Source organism: Haematobia irritans, chromosome 2 (genome assembly GCF_050003625.1).
Source record: "Haematobia irritans isolate KBUSLIRL chromosome 2, ASM5000362v1, whole genome shotgun sequence".
NCBI lineage: Eukaryota > Metazoa > Arthropoda > Insecta > Diptera > Muscidae > Haematobia > Haematobia irritans.
This window is the reverse complement of record NC_134398.1, coordinates 183,681,896-183,702,939: the sequence shown is the minus strand read 5'-3', so window position 1 is coordinate 183,702,939 and position 21,044 is coordinate 183,681,896. Positions and strand designations below refer to the sequence as shown.

General features: G+C 25.3%; 1 protein-coding gene across 2 annotated transcripts in view; it reads left to right on the top strand.

Annotated features, from left to right (window-relative positions):
• tkv (serine/threonine receptor kinase thickveins) overlaps window positions 1-21,044 on the top strand; it is a 671,465-nt gene that overhangs the window by 536,166 nt on the left and 114,255 nt on the right. The window contains exon 2 of one of the 2 annotated variants that reach the window (XM_075296998.1): window positions 871-3,181. The exons of the other annotated variant lie outside the window; for it this stretch is intronic. Coding sequence (XP_075153113.1) covers window positions 3,148-3,181 — 34 coding nt within the window. The 5' untranslated portion in view covers window positions 871-3,147. The remainder of the gene's footprint in view (window positions 1-870; window positions 3,182-21,044) is intronic. 2 annotated transcript variants of the gene reach the window in all.

Here is a 21,044-nt window from a genome sequence, read left to right as displayed (position 1 = left end):
AAATTCGTGTCTACCACAAAATAGATCAGAATTTCCTAAAATTTGTAAATTTTACCAATAATGCGCCCATCTTGAACTTTGTATAGCACTTAAGAAAAGTTTGCAATTTTGAACTCCTTCACACTACAACATTTTCTTTTACAAGTGAAAAAAGTAGATAAATAAATAAATAATTATGTCTAGAAATGTTTATAAAATTTTTATTTTTATTTTTTTATTTTATTAATAGATTTTATTTACATACAATAGATTTTCAATGCAGATTACAAATTTTTGTGAAAAAAAATCTATATCTAGCAAAGCATATATGCTGTTTGCCTTGTATATGATAATTAAAACATTTTTCTTCTTCAAATGATTTTTATAAAATTTGTCGAAAAATATTTACTTGTTAAAAATATTCACTTAATTAGTTTTGTAAAATTGGCGTGATATCTGTGTTTGTGACACAGTTTAGTTTAAATTTTCTAAAATAATTTTTTTTTCTAAAATTAAAAATTTTTCTTTTAGATTTGATTTAAATTTGTTTGTTTTTTTTTTTTTTTTTGAGTGTAGTTTTGTCTGAATTTAGCACCCTTCTTTTTCCTTAGATTCCTAATTAGGCTCATATTTTCCTAAATGAAAAATACTTTCCTCCAGTATGACAGTTTTAGACAGACGAAATTCTTATTAATTTATTTTAAAGTAATTAAATTATTAACATATTCGTTGAATTAATATCTGATAGATATATGGGACAAAAAAAATAAATACGAACATTGTGAATTATCTAAAAAAACAATATTTCAATTTTAAACATTAAAAAAATAAAAATTATTGTGTGTGTAATAGCAAAATAATTAAAAATATTTTTTCTAATTGCAAATCTAGAAATTCTTAAAAATTGTGTGATTGATTACCCTAAACAAAAGTAAAAAAAGAAAATTTCCTATTTAATGTAAAACTACAATACTGTGAAAAATTATTGCCAGAAAAAAAAAGAAAACCCTTGGAAAAGTAGAAATTCACACAAAAATAAATGCAATTCTAGTGTGCAAGTCTTAAGTGTTGGAAAACAAATAATCTGCAATAACTACAACAACAAAGAAAATAACAACGACAACAAATCAAAGAAACCACAAAAACGTTCTTCTAAGCCCTTTTGGAACAAAATCGTCATCATCATCATCACCAACAGCAGCAATTTTTTTTTTTTCATTGCAAGCAGCATAAATGCTAACGTAACCTGCCAAAAGCTAAGCGTTAGTGGCTTATTTTTTTGCGTGGTGGTTTCCATTTATTACATTGGACTTTAGCGGCTATTTCTCTTTGGCTTTTAGCCTCAATGACCGACCGTGCAACTAAGCAAGAACGACAGCAACCAGCAATAGCTATCTTCTGTCAGCTCCCCATGGATTAAATTTCACCTGATTATATTTTGTTTTGCATTGTTTTCGTTTCACCACTCCCCCCTCGCCACTTTTTCCCATTGGGATTTGTATTGCCTGGCCAATTCTTCCTGCGCAATATTACTATGTGAGTAAGGACGGACATACCTACGTTACGTATTGCCACCTTTCGTCTATAATTATACTCAACGTGATCACGAGCTCACACCACCTCTATACCAGGTTTAAACACCGTACCGAACACAAGAACCTTTGCCTTTCAGTAAGAAGAGGAAGCATAAAACAACAATCACATCACTTCCATTTTCTTTTTGTTTTTGTTTCGTTTGTAAAACAACAACAAAAAAATAAGTGGAAAAAACCTGGAGCAAAAAAGCTGTGAACTTAAAATTTCAACATAAATCTTTGGCACAACTAAAAAGAAAAAAAAAAGCCCCAAGAATAAAAAGAACCGGGAGAATAACCATAAAAAAGTAACAACAGCAACAACAAAACAAAGGCTCCATAAACTTAAGGTTTTTGGGCAAGTAACGAGCTTATATACAGCTCCAAAATCCAGCAGTAACAACAACAACAACAACTATAAAAATTGTCTGATTTTTGCCACAAGGATCGTTTTAATATCTTTCCTGTTTGGAGTGTGATCTGAAGAACAGAATCATCTGAAGGAAAAAATAAAACACAAACACAACAACAACAAAAGGCCAGCAAACAGAAAACATTGACGCCAATAAGGCCATAACTTCGGCAAGCAATTGTGTCCGTACGTCTGGCTATCCCCAAAGGAAGAAACCTTCTTCATTGAAGCTTGTGTTGTGGAGGCTTACAACAACAACCAGCCATTGTTGACCGATTGTTATTATCATTATCTCGGCATCGTCTTCGTTGTTGGCGAAAAATAGAGAGAGAATGAGAGCAAGAGAGTGAGTGGAAGATTTTGTTTTTCACCATAAATATATGTGAGAGAAAGATCTTCTCTTCTACATTGTTTACACCAAAGAAACGTAAATAAAATCCAGTTTTAATCTCTTCACCTCTACCTCACATCTGGGATTCTGAGGGTGTGCAAGCTGGTCTTTCATCCAACAACGTCGTCGTCACATTCACATTTCTCAAGCAGATCGTGCAACAATTCGTTTGTATATGCAACCTTCCTTCTAGAGCGCATGCCCAACAGCAGCAGCCGGTTGAAATACCATTACAGTCGTCGTCGTCGTATGCCAAAGAACCTTTTCATATTTTACTCTGCTTTGTTTTAGTCACCTATTCGTAAGCAAACATCGACCATTATCATTGCCTATGGTGATTTTTTCAATTGGTCAAGACTAAGGAGCCAAGCATAAAAATAATCCCTGATGTGGTTGATCATCAACATCATTATGAACACCATGATCATGATGTGGCCCAGAAGAATATAAGGCCAAAACAAAAATCAATATCAAAAGGAGTTTCCTCTGGGCTCTAAGTAAATTTTTGGTTAGCCAAAACAAAACAACAAAAGACTGCCTTATACCAATTCAAGCTAAGCAGTCTTTCTCATCATCGTCATCATCATCATCTTTGCCGCCAACGTCATCGCAGTCTGAAGCGGTCACTGCCGTCGCCACCACCATCATATTCCTTATTGCACGCGGCCTTCTCATATAGAAAATCAACAAGTTTCTGTTCCAGCTTCTTCTCCACAACTCCACTCCGTCGTCGATCGATTGTGTTGTGTTTTTTCCCCTGTTTGTTTCTTGGTCATTGGAATCTCATAGACATGGCGGCGAAAACCCGAAAGAAGAAGGCAAACGGTAACTATCATAATTTTTTTTCTTTTCGATTTCTTTTTGAAGTTTTATAATATTCTTTATGATTTTTATATTATTTTTTATGTCTATTGCCATTTCTATTTCAATAATAATCGTAAACATAAAAGAAGAATTAAATGCCAGAGGCTGACGGTCAGGATCAAAAATTTCGATGAGGTTGATTTGCATTGGTAAGCAATGCATTGATAGTTTCTACATTAATTACATTTTAAACGTTTCAAAGAGGTATAGATAAAAAAAAAACAAAATTGGCGCCCAACGTGGGCAGCAAAAGAAATATTTAATTTAACAAAAGCATGTCTATTTAGGGATAATTCATAAAATTATAAAAAAAAGAAAATACATTTAGGAGCCACCGTGGTGCAATGGTTAGCATGCCCTCCTTGCATACACAAGGTCGTGGGTTCGATTCCTGCTACGACCGAACACCAAAAAGTTGTTCAGCGGTGGATTATCCCACCTCAGTAATGCTGGTGAAATTTCTGAGTATTTCAAAGCTTTATTTGCTAAGTGGTTTCACTGCAATGTGGAACGCCGTTCGGACTCGGCTATAAAAAGGAGGTCCCTTGTCATTGAGCTTAACATGGAATCGGGCAGCACTCAGTGATAAGAGAGAAGTTCACCACTGTGGTATCACAATGGACTGAATAGTCTAAGTGAGCCTGATACATCGGGCTGCCACATAACCTAACCTAACATAGGAAAAATTAAATGCCAGAGGCCGACGGTCAAAAGATTTGATGAGGTAGGTTTGCATTGGCAACCATTGAATCTATATGCAAAATTTCTTATTGATATTTTGTGTATTTTTAATATTTTAAGAATTTTCAAAAAATAAAATTTGGCGCCCAACGTTGGGAGCGAAATAAATAATTCATTTAATACAAGCATATCTATTTAAATTCATAATATTCTAAATAAAAGGAAATAAAGTTAGAAAAAAATTAAATGCCAGATAATAACGGTCAGAATCAAAATATTCGATGAGGTTGGTCTGCATCTATATGCAATAATTTCTTATTAACATTTTCTATATTAACAACATTTTAAATTTTTCAAAGAAATGTGGACTTAAAATATTTGGCGCCCAACGTGAGGACCAAAATAACTAATAAATTTGTTTTATTTCATTTCTTTATTATTTAATTTATTATAATTACAAATTAAATAAACTTATTTATACGGGCACTAACAACTAATCGGCCTAAAACTAATAAATTTATTACAAATGGTTTTATTTAAGTTTAATTCAAAAATTATAAATAAAAGTATAAGGAAAGTCAGTTTTAATTATAAAATTATTTTACATTCCATTATTTTGAAACCAGACTCAAAATAGTTTATTTTTTTAAATAAACAAACCTATCGAATTACTATATCCTATGGGGTAATGAATACTCTCATATTTTTCAGGAGTTTTCCGAGTTAATTTAATTTAGCAGATTGGCGTCCAAAGTGGGATATATATTTTTTTTAATTTTTAAGATTTTTTCAAAGTTATTTTGCTATAGAAAAGTAATTTATTACACTAAATATTAATACTCTCATATTTTTCAGGAGTTTTCCGAGTTAATTTAATTTAGCAGATTGGCGCCCAAAGTGGGATATATATTTTTTTAGTTTTAAAGATTTTTTCAAAGTTATTTTGCTATAGAAAAGTAATTTATTACACTGATAAACACTTCACTAATCTGTAAACCTTTGTAGAATAATTTTTTCAGTAAAACTTTTAAAAATTGGCGCCCAACATTGAAAGTGGTATATAAAATTTAATGCGATCATAATAATAAACGTATAGTGAAAAAAAAAACTGTGGCTAGAACTTAATAAATGAAGTATATTTAAAAAAATGCACATTACGTTGGGCGCCAATTTATTCCAGTTTTTCATATTAAACTGAAAAGGCTTATTTGTTCAAACCATTAAATTTTATATATTTTTCACATGTATCCTCAAGGGTTTATCATATCAAGCTGTAATCATATCAACATATCCAGCTTTTCAGATTGTTTTGATTGAAGATTTGTAGACTTTAGATTTCGAAAATTTGCACCCGACGTGAGTCTAATACAAACACATGTTGAACAATTCACAGCGGTCGCTCCAGAATTTTAGCTAAATTTAAACAGAGCTTTCCGAACGAAATTTTAGACAAACAAAACTCCCTTTTATTGTAAATTATTTTCTGTAAGAGCAAATAAACTCGAATCTGTGACATATGATAAAACAATTGCATCATAACTTTTTTTATTTGCTTTTAAAGCTTCAAAAGAAATCTTTGTTTCTCGAAAATTTCGTTCCATAGAAATGAAAATTCATCTATCAGTGTATATAGAATTTGGACTTAGAAAATTGGCATCTAACGTGGATGTAATAAATGAAAGTAATAAGTATATTTTACTTAAACTTTCAGTTTACATTGGGCGCCAATTATTTTAAAGCCAGAATCAAAAGACCTTTTACTTTCAAATATTAAAAAAGAAACAAAAATCAAAAAAAGAATTAATCAATATCCAATGGTATCCCAAGGTATAATTTTTTTATTATATCAATAAATAAATCCTCTTCGATCAATAAAATTGTTTCAAAGGAATTTTCTCCTGATCTTCTTAGATGTAAAAAATTGGCGCCCAACGTGAGAAGTGAACGAAAACCTAATTTATTGTAAAACTGCATTTCTATTAAAAGGATATTCATAAGCACATAATTTGAAAATGTTTTATTTAATGTAAAAAGTCACTACGTTGGGCGCCAATTGATCACCATATTTCAAATCTTGACTCAAAAACTATATCTTAATAAAAAAAAAACAACTGCTTATCGACATAAAAAACTTTTTTTTTTTTTTTGAGAAATATAGAAAGGCTACGATAAAAATAATCTAAAACCAGGGGTCCAAATTTCCCTGTTTCATTTTTTTAAAGCTAGAGATTTAATTTACGAATATGTTAAATATTACTATGGAAACAGTAGTTTGCTCACTAAACATCGGCCTATAATGTGAAAATCCGAAACTTTTGTTTTCACCAAATACATAATGAAATATTTCCATTGCTAGAATAGTCCGATGTTTGAAAGCTTTCACTGTTGGGCGCCAAGTCAACAAACATAAACTAATGTCAAAAAATTTTATTTTCTTTATTTGTTTAAATCGACAATTACCACACTGAAAAAAAGCATACTCGGTTCCAAAGATTTTGTCTTTACTTTAAAAAATTTGGTATTGATTCCGAGCCAAAGAAGCGGAGAATACAAGTAAGGATACATTTAAGACACAAGTCTCTTTTAAATTTAGGTTTTGTGTATTTGCTTCTAGGAAGCAAATTTTAATGTTTCGCTTTCTCAGCTTTTTTTCTTCATATGCTATCAAAGTCCTTTAAAAACGAGTTAACGGCAACTTTATTTTCCAAATTAGGACTCGACTTCCAGTAGAAATTATGCTATGTAAGTAAAAAACTTCTTTAAAATAAAGTTTTGAAAAACATGCCCTATATTTGAACGATTTTTTGCTTTGTAGTCAAGATGCAAAAAGACAACAAATTTAAAAACAATTTCATTAAATTTAAAGAATTTTTCTGAATTATTAAAGTCAAGTTGACCTTAGCCTATAAATTTTTTCTTTCATGTTAAGATACCCATTTTTAAGTCAAATCACTTAATTATAAGGTAAATACGACTTCATTGAAAAGTTTATCGACTTTTGGACAAGGAAAATAACTTTATTTTCCTTCACATAATAAATGTGTTAACTCCGTTGGGCGCCAATAATATATCATGTAATGCCAGTCACAACTGGAGATTAGCGTTTATTATTTTACGGCAATTATTTTTAATTGTAAATAATTACCAATTTTATTGGATACACATTTAATATACTTTAATAGCCATAGCAAAAGATTTTTCTCTTCCCTCTACATTCCGACATTCATAATAGTTCATTTTCTTATATATATTATTTTTATTTTTTATTTTATCTTATTCATTTTCTTTTTATCTCCTACCCGATTTGAATTCATGAGAAACCAAAAAAAAAAAACAATTCAAAACCTTTATCGAATTGATTGTATTTTTAAAACATAAAACAATATTCCCTTCTCTGTATTCACAAACGAAATGAAACTGAAGTTTGAATTGAAATTGAAAGATAGACGGACATTAAATGTGTTATGGTGGTTATTCTTTTTTAATTTTTTTTCTCTGAGCATTGATATGACCAGCATCTTCAAATCTGTTTACTTCGGTTTCGGTTTATATCTTTGGTCTTTTGAATTGATATTCTTTAGAAGAAGAAAGATCCATGCGATTTGTTTCACTTATTGAGCTTACATTTTCAGAAACACCTATTGTATTTGAGATTAGGGTGTTGCAGAGATTTATGACTCTTTTATTATTGAATATTTTTAGCCGAAAATAAAAAATAAGGCAAGAAAACTGGATCAAACAGTAGATTTTTATCTCAATTGGTTTAAAATTCCAGTTTTGGGATTTATGACCAACTATCAGAAGGAGAATTGCGAAAATAGAACAATTAATAAAGTAATAATTCAAAAAAATGTTTGTTTTTTTAAGCTAGTAAAATATTCTCAAATCAAGTATATCCCTTAAAAACCATTAAAACATTATCAAGTGTTAGATGGATAATAATCAATAAAACTTATAGCCTATCACTTCTTTATTACAATGTCCATAGTTTCAAGTTTTAATAGCTTGTAGAAACATGCCATGAAAATGTCTTACAATTAATACCCATTTCAAGTACATAGTTTAGATACTTCATTGAATAGAAAATAGTGTCATTTATATGTCATTGTATTAACCATATTTGCCATTATGGCTTTTTCCCCTCCCCATCTTCTATAGGAGGTTTGTTTTCTTTGGATTTCTTCCATTTCCTAGGAAATCTTAAGAATTTGTCTTTGTTTTCTTCGTTTATTTCTTTAGAGTTTTCTTGTCATAGAGTTATGTTATTTTTCTGCCTTCAATTGCTAAGAATATACAGAAACAACTTTAATTTATCCATCGATCTCCATTCATTAGGAGTCGTGTAGATATGTGTACACTCTTCCAGAGTTGAGGAAAATATATATATTTTTTCTGGTTTTAGTGATTTGTATGCAGCTCATGTTACTACAAGTACATTACATTTGTTGTCTCTTCTCTAGCCATGGGATTTTTTTTTCTTCACATGCGAAGGTAGAGTGAAGAATTTTAGGGATTTATTAACATCAACAAATTTCTAAAGAAATATAATTTTGATAAAATTTTCTACAGAAATAAAATTTTTACAAAATTTTCTTTAGGAATAAAATTTTGAGAAAATTTCTTATAGAAATAAGATTTTGAGAAAATTTCTTATAGCAATAAAATTTTGAGAAAATTTCTTATAGAAATAAAATTTTGAGAAAATTTTCTATAGAAATGAAATTGGACAAAATTTCCTATAGAAATAAAATTAAAAAAGTGTCTTAAGAAATAAAATATTGACAACATTTTCTACAGAAATAATTTTTTACAAAAATTTTCTTTCGGAATAAAGTTTTGACAATTTTCATATAGAAATGGAATTTTCACAAAATTTTCTATAGAAATGAAATTTTGACAAAATTTTCTACAGAAATAATTTTTTACAAAAATTTTCTTTAGGAATATAATTTTGACAAAATTTTGCTAAAGAAATTAAATTTGGTCAAAATTATTTATATAAATGAAATTTTGACAATATTTTCTATAGAAATAAATTTTTGCAAAAATTTTCTTTAGAAATGAAATGTTGACAAAATTTGCAATAGAAATGAAATTTGACAAAATTTCCTACAGAAATAAAATTTAAAAAAATGCGATAGAAATAATTTTTTACTATAAAAATAAATAACATTTTGAGAAAAATTTTTATAGAAACAACATTTTGACAAACTTCTATGGAAATAAAATTTTGAACAATTTTGACAAAACTTCCTATACAAATAAAATTTAGACAAAATTTTCTATAGAAATAAAATTTTGACCAAATTTCTTATAGAATGAAATGTTAACAAAATCTCCGATAGAAATGAAATTTGACAAAATTTACTATAGAAATACAATTTTGACAAGACTTCCTATACAAATAAAATTTTGGCAAAATTTTCTATAGAAATAAAATGTTGACCAAATTTCCTATAAAATGAAATGTTGACAAAATCTCCGATAGAAATGAAATTTGACAAAATTTACTATAGAAATAAAATTTAAAAAAAATCTCTATAGAAACAAAATTTTCAATAGAAATAAATTTTTGCAAACATTTTCTTTAGGAATAAAATTTTGACAAAATTTCCTATACAAATGAAATTTTGACAATATTTTCTATAAAAATTAATTTTTGACAAAATTTTGCAATAGAAATTAAATTTTGACAAAATTTTCTATAGAAATACATTTTTGAAAAAAAAAATTCTTTAGGAATAAAATTTTGACAAAATATCCTATAGAAATTAAATTTTGACAAAATTACCTAAAGAAATTAAATTTGACAAAATTTCCTATAGAAATGAAATGTTGACAAAATCTCCGATAGAAATGAAATTTGACAAAATTTACTATAGAAATAAAATTTAAAAAAAAAATGTCTATAGAAACAAAATTTTCAATAGAAATAAATTTTTGCAAACATTTTCTTTAGGAATAAAATTTTGACAAAATTTCCTATAGAAATGAAATTTTGACAATATTTTCTATAAAAATTAATTTTTGACAAAATTTTGCAATAGAAATTAAATGTTGACAAAATTTTCTATAGAAATACATTTTTGAAAAAAAATTCTTTTGTAATAAAATTTTTACAAAATATCCTATAGAAATTAAATTTTGACAAAATTACCTAAAGAAATTAAATTTGACAAAATTTCCTATAGAAATGAAATGTTGACAAAATTTCCGATAGAAATGAAATTTGACAGTTTCCTACCGAAATAAAATTAAAAATCTATAGAAATATATTTTTTTTTGTATAGAAATAAATAACATTTTGAGAAAATTTTTTTTTTAGAAATAACATTGTGAAAAAAATTCTATAAAATAAAATTTTAAGAAAATTTTCTATGGAAATAAAATTTTGACAAAATTTTCTATAGAAATGAAATTTTGAAAAAATTTTCTGTACACATAAAATTTTGACAAAAAAAACATAAAATTTTGACAAAATTTTCTATAGAAATAAAATTTTGACAAAATTTTCTATAGACATAAAATGTTGAAAAAATTTTCTATAGAAATTAAATTTTGCCAAAATTTTCTAAAGAAATAACATTTTGAGAAAATTTTCTATAGAAAAAAAAATTTTGAGAAATATTCGATAGGAATAACATTTTTGGAAAATGTTCTATAGAAATAAAATTTTGGTAAATTTTTCTATAGAAATAAAATTTTGACAAAATTTTCTATAGAAATAACTTTTTAGCAAAATTTCCTGTAGAAATGAAATTTTGAAAAAATTTCCTATAGAAATAAAATTTTGCGAAAATTTTCTACAGAAGTAAAAATTTTGCGAAAATTTTCTATAGAAGTAATTTTTTTTTTTTTTTAAATATTCGATAGAAATAAAATTTTGATAAAATTTTGTATAGAAATAAAATTTTGACAAAATTTTCTATGGAAATAAATTTAAAAAACAAAATTCTAAGGAAATAAGATTTTCTTTAGAAACCAAATTTTGTCAAAATTTTCTATAGAAACAAAATTTTGTCAAAATTGTCTATAGAAATAGGTTAGGTTAGGCGGCAGCCCGATGTATCAGGCTCACTTAGACTATTCAGTCCATTGTGATACCACATTGGTGAACTTCTCTCTTATCACTGAGTGCTGGCCGATTCCATGTTAAGCTCATTGACAAGGGACCTCCTTTTCATAGCCGAGTCCGAACGGCATTCCACATTGCAGTGAAACCACTTAGAGAAGCTTTGAAACCCTCAGAAATGTCACCAGCATCCACCGCTGAAAAACTTTTTGGTGTTCGGTCGAAGCAGGAATCGAACCCACGACGTTGTGTATGCAAAGCGGGCATGCTAACCATTGCACCACGGTGGCTCTATAAAAGTAAAATTTTTACAAATGTTCTATGGAAATAAAATTGTTGTGAAGATTTTCTATGGAAGCAAAATGTTTGAAAATTTTTCTATAGAAATAAAACTTTGACATTATTTTCTAAAGAAATGAAATTTTGAAAATATTTCTACAGAAATAAAATTTTGACAAAATTTTCTAAAGAAATAAAATTTTGACAAAATTTACTATAAAAATATATTTTTGCAAAAATTTTCTTTATTTGACAAAATTTTGCCAAAGAAGTTAAATTTTGACAAAACTATCGTATAGAAATAAAATTTTAACAAATTTGTCTATAAAAATAAAATTTTGACAAATAGTTTATAGAAATAAAATATTGACAAAATTTATAGAAAATAAATTTTGACAAAATTATCTATAGAAATAAAATGTTGACAAAATTGTCTATAAAAATAAATTTTGACAATTGGCTTATAGAAATACAATTTTGACAAAATTTTCAATAGAAATAAAATTTTGAAAAAACTTCCTATAGAAATAAATCTTTACGAAATTATCTCTAGAAATAAAATTTTGCCGAAATTGTCTATAAAAATAAAATTATTAAAATTAAAAATAAAATTATTCTATAAAATATTTTATAGAAATAAAGTTTTCACAAAATTTTCTACAGAAATGAAATTTTGAAAACATTTCCTATTAAAATAAAATTTTCACAAAATTCCTTATAGAAAACAAAATTTGAAAATTTTTTTATAGAAAAAAAAATTAAATTTTTTGAAACTTTTGCGATAGAAATAAAATTTTGTCAAAATTTTCTGTAGATAAAAAATGTTGACAAAATTTCCTATAGAAATAGAATTTTGACACAATTTCCTATAGAAATCAAATTTTCACAAAATTTCCTATGGAAATAAGATTTTGAGAAAAATTTTTCTAGAAACAAAATATTTTGAGAAAATTTTCTATAGAATTAAAATTTTTGAAAAATTTTTCTCTACAAATAAAATTTTTGGAAAATTTTTCTCTAGAAATAAAATTTTGACAAAGTTTTCTAAGAAAGAGAATTTTGACAAAATTTCTTTTAGAAATGAAGTTTTGAAAAATTTCTTATAGAAATGAAATATTGAAAAATTTCTTTTAGAAATAAATTTTTGACGAAATTTGCTATAGAAATAAAATTTATGGAAACAAAATTTTGAGAAATAAAATTTTCAGAAATATTTTTTTTTTGTAATTTTTCTATAGAAATAAAATTTTGACAAAAATTCCTATAGAAATGAAATTCTGAGAAAGTTTCCTATAGAAATAAATTTTTGACGAAATTTGCTAAGAAATAAAATTTTGTTAAAAAAAAATTCTATAGAAATAAAATTTTGTTAAAAAAATTTCTATAAAAATAAAATTTTGTTAAAAAATTTTCTATAGAAATAAAATTTTGTTAAAAAAATTTCTATAGAAATAAAATTTGGACATTTTTTTTGTTGAAAATTTTACTTTATTTTCTTTCGCAATTGCAAAAATGTTTTCCCCTCTCCCCGCATAATATCCAATCTATAAATTTTCACCACGTCATTGATGTATTTGCACATACTCTTTCTCGACGATGACAATTTTTTCTTTCCTTTTTCTTTGTTCTTGCAATTTTTAAATACAATCTTTTATATCCTGTTGTTATTGTTGACAGTTTTTCCTAGTATTGCAGAACAACATCTTCGACATGAAGAGTTTTTTTCCATAAGATTCTAATACTTTCTATATTTGTCTACAGATTTCTTTGGTAATGGTCAAAGAAAAATATAAATCCGTTGCTAGTCCATGATTTTGCTATGATCATCGTGTGTTGAACATGTGTTGAAAATGAATTTTATAAAAATTTCCCATAATGTTTTTGAGTTTTTCCTTTAGGGATTTAATATTGACTGTTGTTTTCTCTTTAGGGTTTTTTTTTGTCTCCTAATGTCATTGGTAATGTTCTATGACCTATCCGTTTGTGCGTCCCTCATGGTGATGTCTGTTGTTTTGGGTTGTCTATCTTCTACAGGTAGCCAGCTGTCAATAGATGGATTGTCATATCATTTGGTATGCTCTCTTTGTCTTTTATGAGATTTCTTGTTGGTTTTTTTCTTTGGGATTGTTTTTGTATAAAATTACCAAGGTTTTTCTTGTATTCCATGTGATTTGAAATTCAGGTGTTAATTTTATGTTACGCATAATCATCAGAATATACGATAGAAATCTTGAAGTGTTGGTAGTTGTAAGGGTTTTCAAAATTGAAATATAGGAATTTTCAACCATTCCAATAAATTGTTTTTTTTTCTTTATCTACATCTAGAGAAATTTTTAAAACTAAGCACGTTTGTTCGTTTAAAGATTTAAATCAGAGATATGAAGTAAAAATAGTTGTTTGTCACCACCAATAATTTCCATAATACCACACAGTAAAAATTTACTTAGATCTCAAAGTGAATACCAAAAAACTATTTTTAGGGGAATTTAATTATAGTCAGGTATTCAATGTAATGATGTTTAATATTGAAATTTAGTTTAGATTTTCAAATTTCCAGCATAAAATTAGAAATTTTTTTATATATTAAAATATAACAAAAAAAAGTTTGTAAGATGTCCCTAACGTCATATTACACGTATTGAGTGCGCTATATTGGGCAGTCTGCCGCATCAATGGCAATGACGTCTTATCAAAAACCCATCTTGTTATTATATATACAGATCACGGTAAGGCGTAGAAGCGATGAATTTGACATGGGCTTCTCATAGGACGGATGTCCACCATTTTAACAGCCTTTGCACTGGATTTGCATCACTTCATAAGGTGTGATGCAAATTCAGTGTTTTTGATGTGACTTAAGAAATTTTTGACAAATAAAAATTTTTAAAAAATTTTTTTATAAGTTTTAATGCATTCTTACCCTTATAAGGAACGTTTGGCATCAAATATTTTCAAAAATTCGCAACTTTTCTAGAATGGATTTGGCATTTTTTTCAGAAAAATTTAAATAATTTTTTACTATTTTATTAATTCTAAATGGTGGGTATTAAGTTCGAGTTTAGCCGCTATAATCGTAAGTTAAAACTGAATCAGTAAAAAAGGCATACAATTATACATATTTGTTGCAGATTTCATTATAACTTGATGGGGAATAGCCCAAGGCAAATTTTCACAAAGTTTGTAGTCCTTAAAACGGATTATTAAAGAAAAGTAAGTAAAATCAGCTAAACTCGAACTTAATACCCACCTTATTCTATTTTTAAACCTATTTGAAACAAAAAATTTTAAATTTTCCATTAAAAATATGAAAAAAGCGAGTTATAAAAAATTTAATTAAAAGAACAACTAAAATAAAGAATTTCTTTGGAAGGACATTTTTGGAAGTGCTTTTAGAAGTACTTCCAAATTTTTTTGCTGGGTTGTCTTAGTGTACGTTGTTTTTTTGCATATTTTTTGTAAGTAAGAAAGATTTTTTAAATATGACCTTTTCAATTAAAAATTTAATTGATTCAACAAAATTTTTAATTGAAACAAAAATCAACAACAACAAAAAATATAGTATCAATTAATTTTCTAACTGATACTATTATTTCTGTGATTAAGGCATTTGAATTAAAAATTAATTGGATCAATTAATTTCGTGATTGAAGACAAAATATATTTTTTGTGTGTCCTTTTTCCCCCATTTCATTTCTTGTCACCGATAATTCTTTTGAAATCTGAAAATTAGGTGGCTTTTAAATGGAGCCGTTACAATCACTTTTCAAAAAAATCTAATCTAAAAATTTGGAGTAATAAAAAAATATGATTTGTAGTTTTGATTGAATTAATTATTTATATTTGTGAGCGGCGAATTTGATTAAAGTCATTATTCAAAAAAAAATAAATAAATAAATAAATAAATAAATAAATAAATAAATAAAATAAAAATATTATATTTTTATTTTAAAAATATAAATAAAATAAAAAATATTTTATTTTATAAAAAAAAATAAATAAAAATATTATATTTTAATTTATTTTAATTATTGTAAAATCCCAATTCTAGTAATTCTAATTTTATTTAAATTTAATTTTTTATTAAATAAAAATTATTTAAAAATTAATTAAAAATATTTAAAAATTAAAATAAAAATATATATTTTTTAAATTTATCCTAAAACTTTTAGATCCAAATTTCAAAAAAAAAAAAATAAATAAAAAAACTTTCTAAAATTTCCTTTTGAGAGGTATTTGTTCAAATAAAATAAATCCTCCAGACCTCAATTCAATTACAAATTAAGCTGAGTAGTATGTTCAGTTTTCAAGCTGAAAACCAGCTTGTTTTCATGGTTATTTTTTAAATTAATTAAATTATAAATATAAACTGGTTCACAATCAATTCCTTAGATGTCATCAATTCATTATTTCTCAAGACGTTATAAAAATATAATCGTCTTCATACAGATTTTGGTACTTTTAATTTAGTGTTTTGGTAAAAAATAAGAACATAGTACTCACCTTTACAACATACTTTTTTTGTTTATCGATATTTGAAATCGGTACTTGAAATACCCCAAGGCAATAATATAATATATATATATTTTAATTTATTTTAATTATTATTAAATCCTAATTCTAAAAATTTCTAATTTTATTTAAATTTATTTTCTATTGAATTAAAAATATTTAAAAATTAATTAAATATATTTAAAAATTAAAATAAAAATATTTTACTTTTTTAATAATTATTTTATAATCCTACAAATTTCATAGCACACTAATTTTATTTATTTTATTTACTTTCCGTATGTTTTATTCCTAATTTCTACAAAAAAAATAAACTTTCTAAAAATTTCCTTTTGAGAGGTAAGCTTTAGTTACACTTGAATAAAAATACTCCCCTCCATACCTCAATTCAATTAAAAATTACAAATATGTTTTTTGTTTAATTTTTCATAGACATGATACTTGAAATACCCCAAGACAATTGTATAACATTTCCTCAAAAAAAAAAAACTCAAAATAAAGCCATATACCTTTTAAAGAACAATGCTCCATAAAAAGCACCATTCAGAAACATATCAAAGTGCTTTGAAGTTTTGGGGTCTTTGAATTGAATTTAAAAATCCACAGCTAAGGTGTGTGCATTAATAATAGCCAGAAATAATTCGCCACGGGCCGTCCTATGTTTGAAATACATACAATTTTCAAAATAACAAAAATTCAAAATCTTGGCCTTCTTAACACTTGAGCAAACTCCATTCTAAAAAAAAAAACTCCAAATCATAGAGGTAAAGAACACAACTCACAATGTTAAATGAATAAAACCCCCAAAGAAAACAAAACAAAAAAAAAAAAGAAACCACCTTTTTTCGACAAAGGGAAACGAAAGATACTCGTATAGTCTTTGTGTTTTAAAGCTGACAGACAATTGGAATTATTTTGAGCTAGCAATATTCTTTGGTTTTTATTGCTCCAATATTTCAAATTAGAAACACTTTGGTTTTTTTCTTTCCTTTACAGTTTTGTTTAAAAAGGAAACAGGTTTAGAGTGCTCTACCAAAGGTGTTTAGTGCAAATAATAATCTCCCCTACACAAAAACTCAAAAAACCAAAGAAAAAGGTTCAGTCCACCATCATCACGATCACGACCAAGGCATACCAAAAGAAACAAAAAAGAGCACTCACAGTTGGATATCCATGATCTAAATGAAGAATAACAAAAATATTTCTTAAGCTGTTGTTTTCTATTCAGGAAATTCGGATCAAAGGTGTCTGAGCTACATATGTCAGTAGTGGATATTTGAAATATCACAAAATAAGGAGAAGTAGGAGGCCATAGTATGAATTGCGTAATTTATTTTGTTTTTTTGTGTTTTCGATTTCTAGGAGATTTGAACGAATTTTGGTATTGCAAGAGTTCAAATTTAAATTAATGTTTTTTTGCGCAAAATCAAAGCTAATTTGAATTCTTAGAATTTGAAGTTTGAAATCACCCAGAAAACATGATTTATCTAACATGGCTTTGCTAAAGCATTCGAGTATGCTTAATTGGTTTGAAAAAGTGATTTATTTGAGGGTTTTTGGTGGAGGTTGTATTACTATAGATTTCTATGAAATATGTGACAGTTTAAAATAAAATTTAGATTTAATACTTATAAATTCAAAAAAAAAAATATATGAAAGGGACTTTAATTGAAGTAATCGATAAGTGTTATCGAAATTCCTTTTATATATATTTTTTTATTAAATAACAACTCAAAGATAAATCAATTATGAAAAATATTCCCTAGTTAAAAGTTTGAAGGAATTTCAATCGAACTTATCGGTTCTTGTTATAAAAATTGTAAAAAATTAATCGAAGTGGAAATAATCGGTAATTGCTATCGGCAAAGTATGTGTTATCAAATAGTCGATAATAATCGGTTGGGTACGTATCAAGTAATCGACATATTAATCGTTAAATAAAAATGTAATAGTCTAGAAATTATTTTACTATAATTATTCTCATAGATTTTCTTATTATTTATGACAATCCAAAGAGTTTTTTCTACAAAAAAATAAATAAATAAATTTATAGGAAATTTTCTTCAAATTTCATATCTATAGGAATTTTTGTCAAAATTTCATTTCTATAGGAAATGCTGTCTTAATTTCATTTCTATAGGAAATGCTGTCTTAATTTCATTTCTGTAGGAAATTTTCTCACAATTTCATTTCTATAGGAAATTTTCTCAAAATTTTATTTCTATAGGAAATTTGATCAAAATTTCATTTCTCTAGCAATTTTTTTAAAAATTAATTTCTATAGGAAATTTTCTTAAAATTTAATTTCTATAGGAAATTTTGTCAAAATTTCATTTCTATAGAAAAATTTGTCAAAATTTCATTTTTATAGAAAATTTTGTAAAAATTTCATTTTTATAAGAAATTTTGTCAACATTTCATTTCTAAAGAAATTTTGTCAAAATTTCATTTCTATTAAAAATTTTCTCAAAATTTCATTTCTATAGGAAATTTTGTCAAAATTGTATTTCTATAGAAAATTTTGTCAAAATGTTATTTCTATAGAAAAATTTGTCAAAATTTAATTTCTATAGAGAATTTTGTCGCAATTTTATTTCTATAGAAAATTTTGTGAAAATTTTATTTCTATAGAAAATTTTGTCAAAATTGTATTTCTATAAAAAATTTTGTCAAAGTTTCATTTCTATAGAAAATTTTGTCAAAATTTTATTTCTATAGGAAATTTTGTCAAAATTTCATTTCTATAGAAAATTTTATCAATATTTCATTTCTGTAGGAAATTTCAAAATTTCATTTCTATAGGAAATTACTATTTAGAATTTATTTTTAGAACACCTTTTGTCAAAATTTCGTTTTTTATAGGATATTTTTGTAAAATTTCATTTCTAAAGGAAATTTTGTCAAAATTTCATTTCTATAGAAAATTTTGTCAAAATTTCATTTTTATTGGAAAAATTAGGGAAATTTAATTTCTATAGGAAATTTTGTCAAAAATTCATTTCTATAGGAAATTTGGTCAAAATTTTATTTTTATTGGATATTTTTGCAAAATTTCATTTCTATAGGAAATTTTCTCGAAATGTCCTTTATAGAACAAATTTTGTCAAAATTTCATTTCCATAGGAAATTTTGTCAAAATTTCATTTCCATAGGAAATTTTGTCCAAATTTCATTTTTATTGAATATTTTTGCAAAATTTCATTTCTATAGGAAATTTTGTCGAAATGTCATTTATAGAACAAATTTTGTCAAAATTTCATTTTTATATGATTTTTTTTTTTCAAAATTTCATTTCTATAAAAAATTTTGTCAAATTTCATTTTGATACGAAAAGTTGGGGAAATTTAATTTCTATACGAAATTTTGTCAAAAATTCATTTCTAGAGGAAATTTTATCAAAATTTCATTTCTGTAGGAAATTTTGTCAAAATTTCATTTCTATAGGAAATTTGTATTTAGAATTTATTTTTAGAACATATTTTGTCAAAATTTCGTTTCCATATGAAATTTTGTCAAAATTTTATTTCATTTCTATAGGAAATTTTGTCAAAATGTCATTTATGGAACAAATTTTGTCAAAGTTTCATTTCTATAGGAAAATTTGTGAAAATTTCATTTCTATAGGAAATTTTCTCAAATTTTTATTTCTTAAGGAAATTTTCTCAAATTTTTATTTCTTGAGGAAATTTTGTCAAAACTTCATTTCTATAGGAAATTTTTTAAAAATTTCATTTTTATAGGAAATTTTCTCAAAATTTCATTTCTATAGACAATTTTGTTACAATTTCTTTGCTATTGAAAATTTTCTCAAAATTCCATTTTTTTTTAAATTTCATTTCTATAGAAAATTTTGTCAAAATTTAATTTCTATAGGAAATTTTGTCAAAAATTCATTTCTGTAGAATTTTTTTTAAAAATTTCATTTTTATAGGAAATTTTTCTCAAAATTTCATTTCTATAGAAAATTTTGTCACAATTTCTTTGCTATCGAAAATTTTCTCAAAATTTCATTTCTCTAGCATTTTTTTTTTAATTTCATTTCTATATGAAATTTTGTCAAAATTTAATTTCTATAGGAAATTTTGTCTAAAATTCATTTCTATAGGAAATTTTGTCAAAATTTCATTTTTATTGGATATTTTTGCAAAATTTCATTTCTATAGGAAATTTTATCAAAATTTTAGTTTTATTGGATATTTTTGCAAAATTTCATTTCTATAGGAAATTTTCTCGATATGTCATTTAAAGAACAAATTTTGTCAAAGTTTCATTTCCATAGGAAATTTTGTCAAAATTTCATTTTTATTGGATATTTTTGCAAAATTTCATTTCTATAGGAAATTTTGTGAAATGTCATTTATAGAACAAATTTTGTCAAAATTTAATTTTTATTGGAAATTTTTTTCAAAATTTCACTTCTATAGAAAATTTTGTCAAATTTCATTTTTATACCGAAAGTTGGGGAAATTTAATTTCTATACGAAATTTTGTCAAAAATGCATTTCTATAGGAAATTTTATCAAAATTTCATTTCTATAGGAAATTTTGTCAAAATTTCATTTTTTAGGAAATTTATATTTAGAATTTATTTTTAGAATTTTGTCAAAAATTCATTTCTATAGGAAATTTTATCAAAATTTCATTTCTGTAGGAAATTTTGTCAAAATTTCATTTCTATACGAAATTTATATTTAGAAATTTGTCAAAATTTCGTTTCCATATGAGATTTTGTGAAAATTTCATTTCTATAGGAAATTCTGTCAAAATGTCATTTATAGAACAAATTTTGTTAAAAGTTCATTTTTATATGATATTTTTGCAAAATTTTGCTTCTATAGGAAATTTTGTCAAAATTTCATTTCTATAGAAAATTTCTCAAATTTTTATTTCTAAAGGAAATTTTGTCAACATTTCATTTCTATAGGAAATTTTGTCAAAATTTCATTTTTATAGGATATTTTTGCTAAATTTCATTTCTATAAGAATTTTTTTTAAATTTTTATTTATATAGGAAATTTTGTCAAAATTTCATTTCTATAAGAAATTTTGTCAAAATTTCATTTCTATAGGAAATTTTTTCAAAATTTTATTTCTATAGGAAATTTTATCAAAATTTCATTTCTGTAGGAAATTGTGTCAAAATTTCATTTCTATAGGACATTTTGTCAAAATTTCTTTGCTATAAAAAATTTTCTCAAAATTTCATTCATTTCTATAGAAAATTGTCTCAAACAAATCAACAGTTTTTTTCTTTTTTTTTTTAATAAATATATCGATTAATTA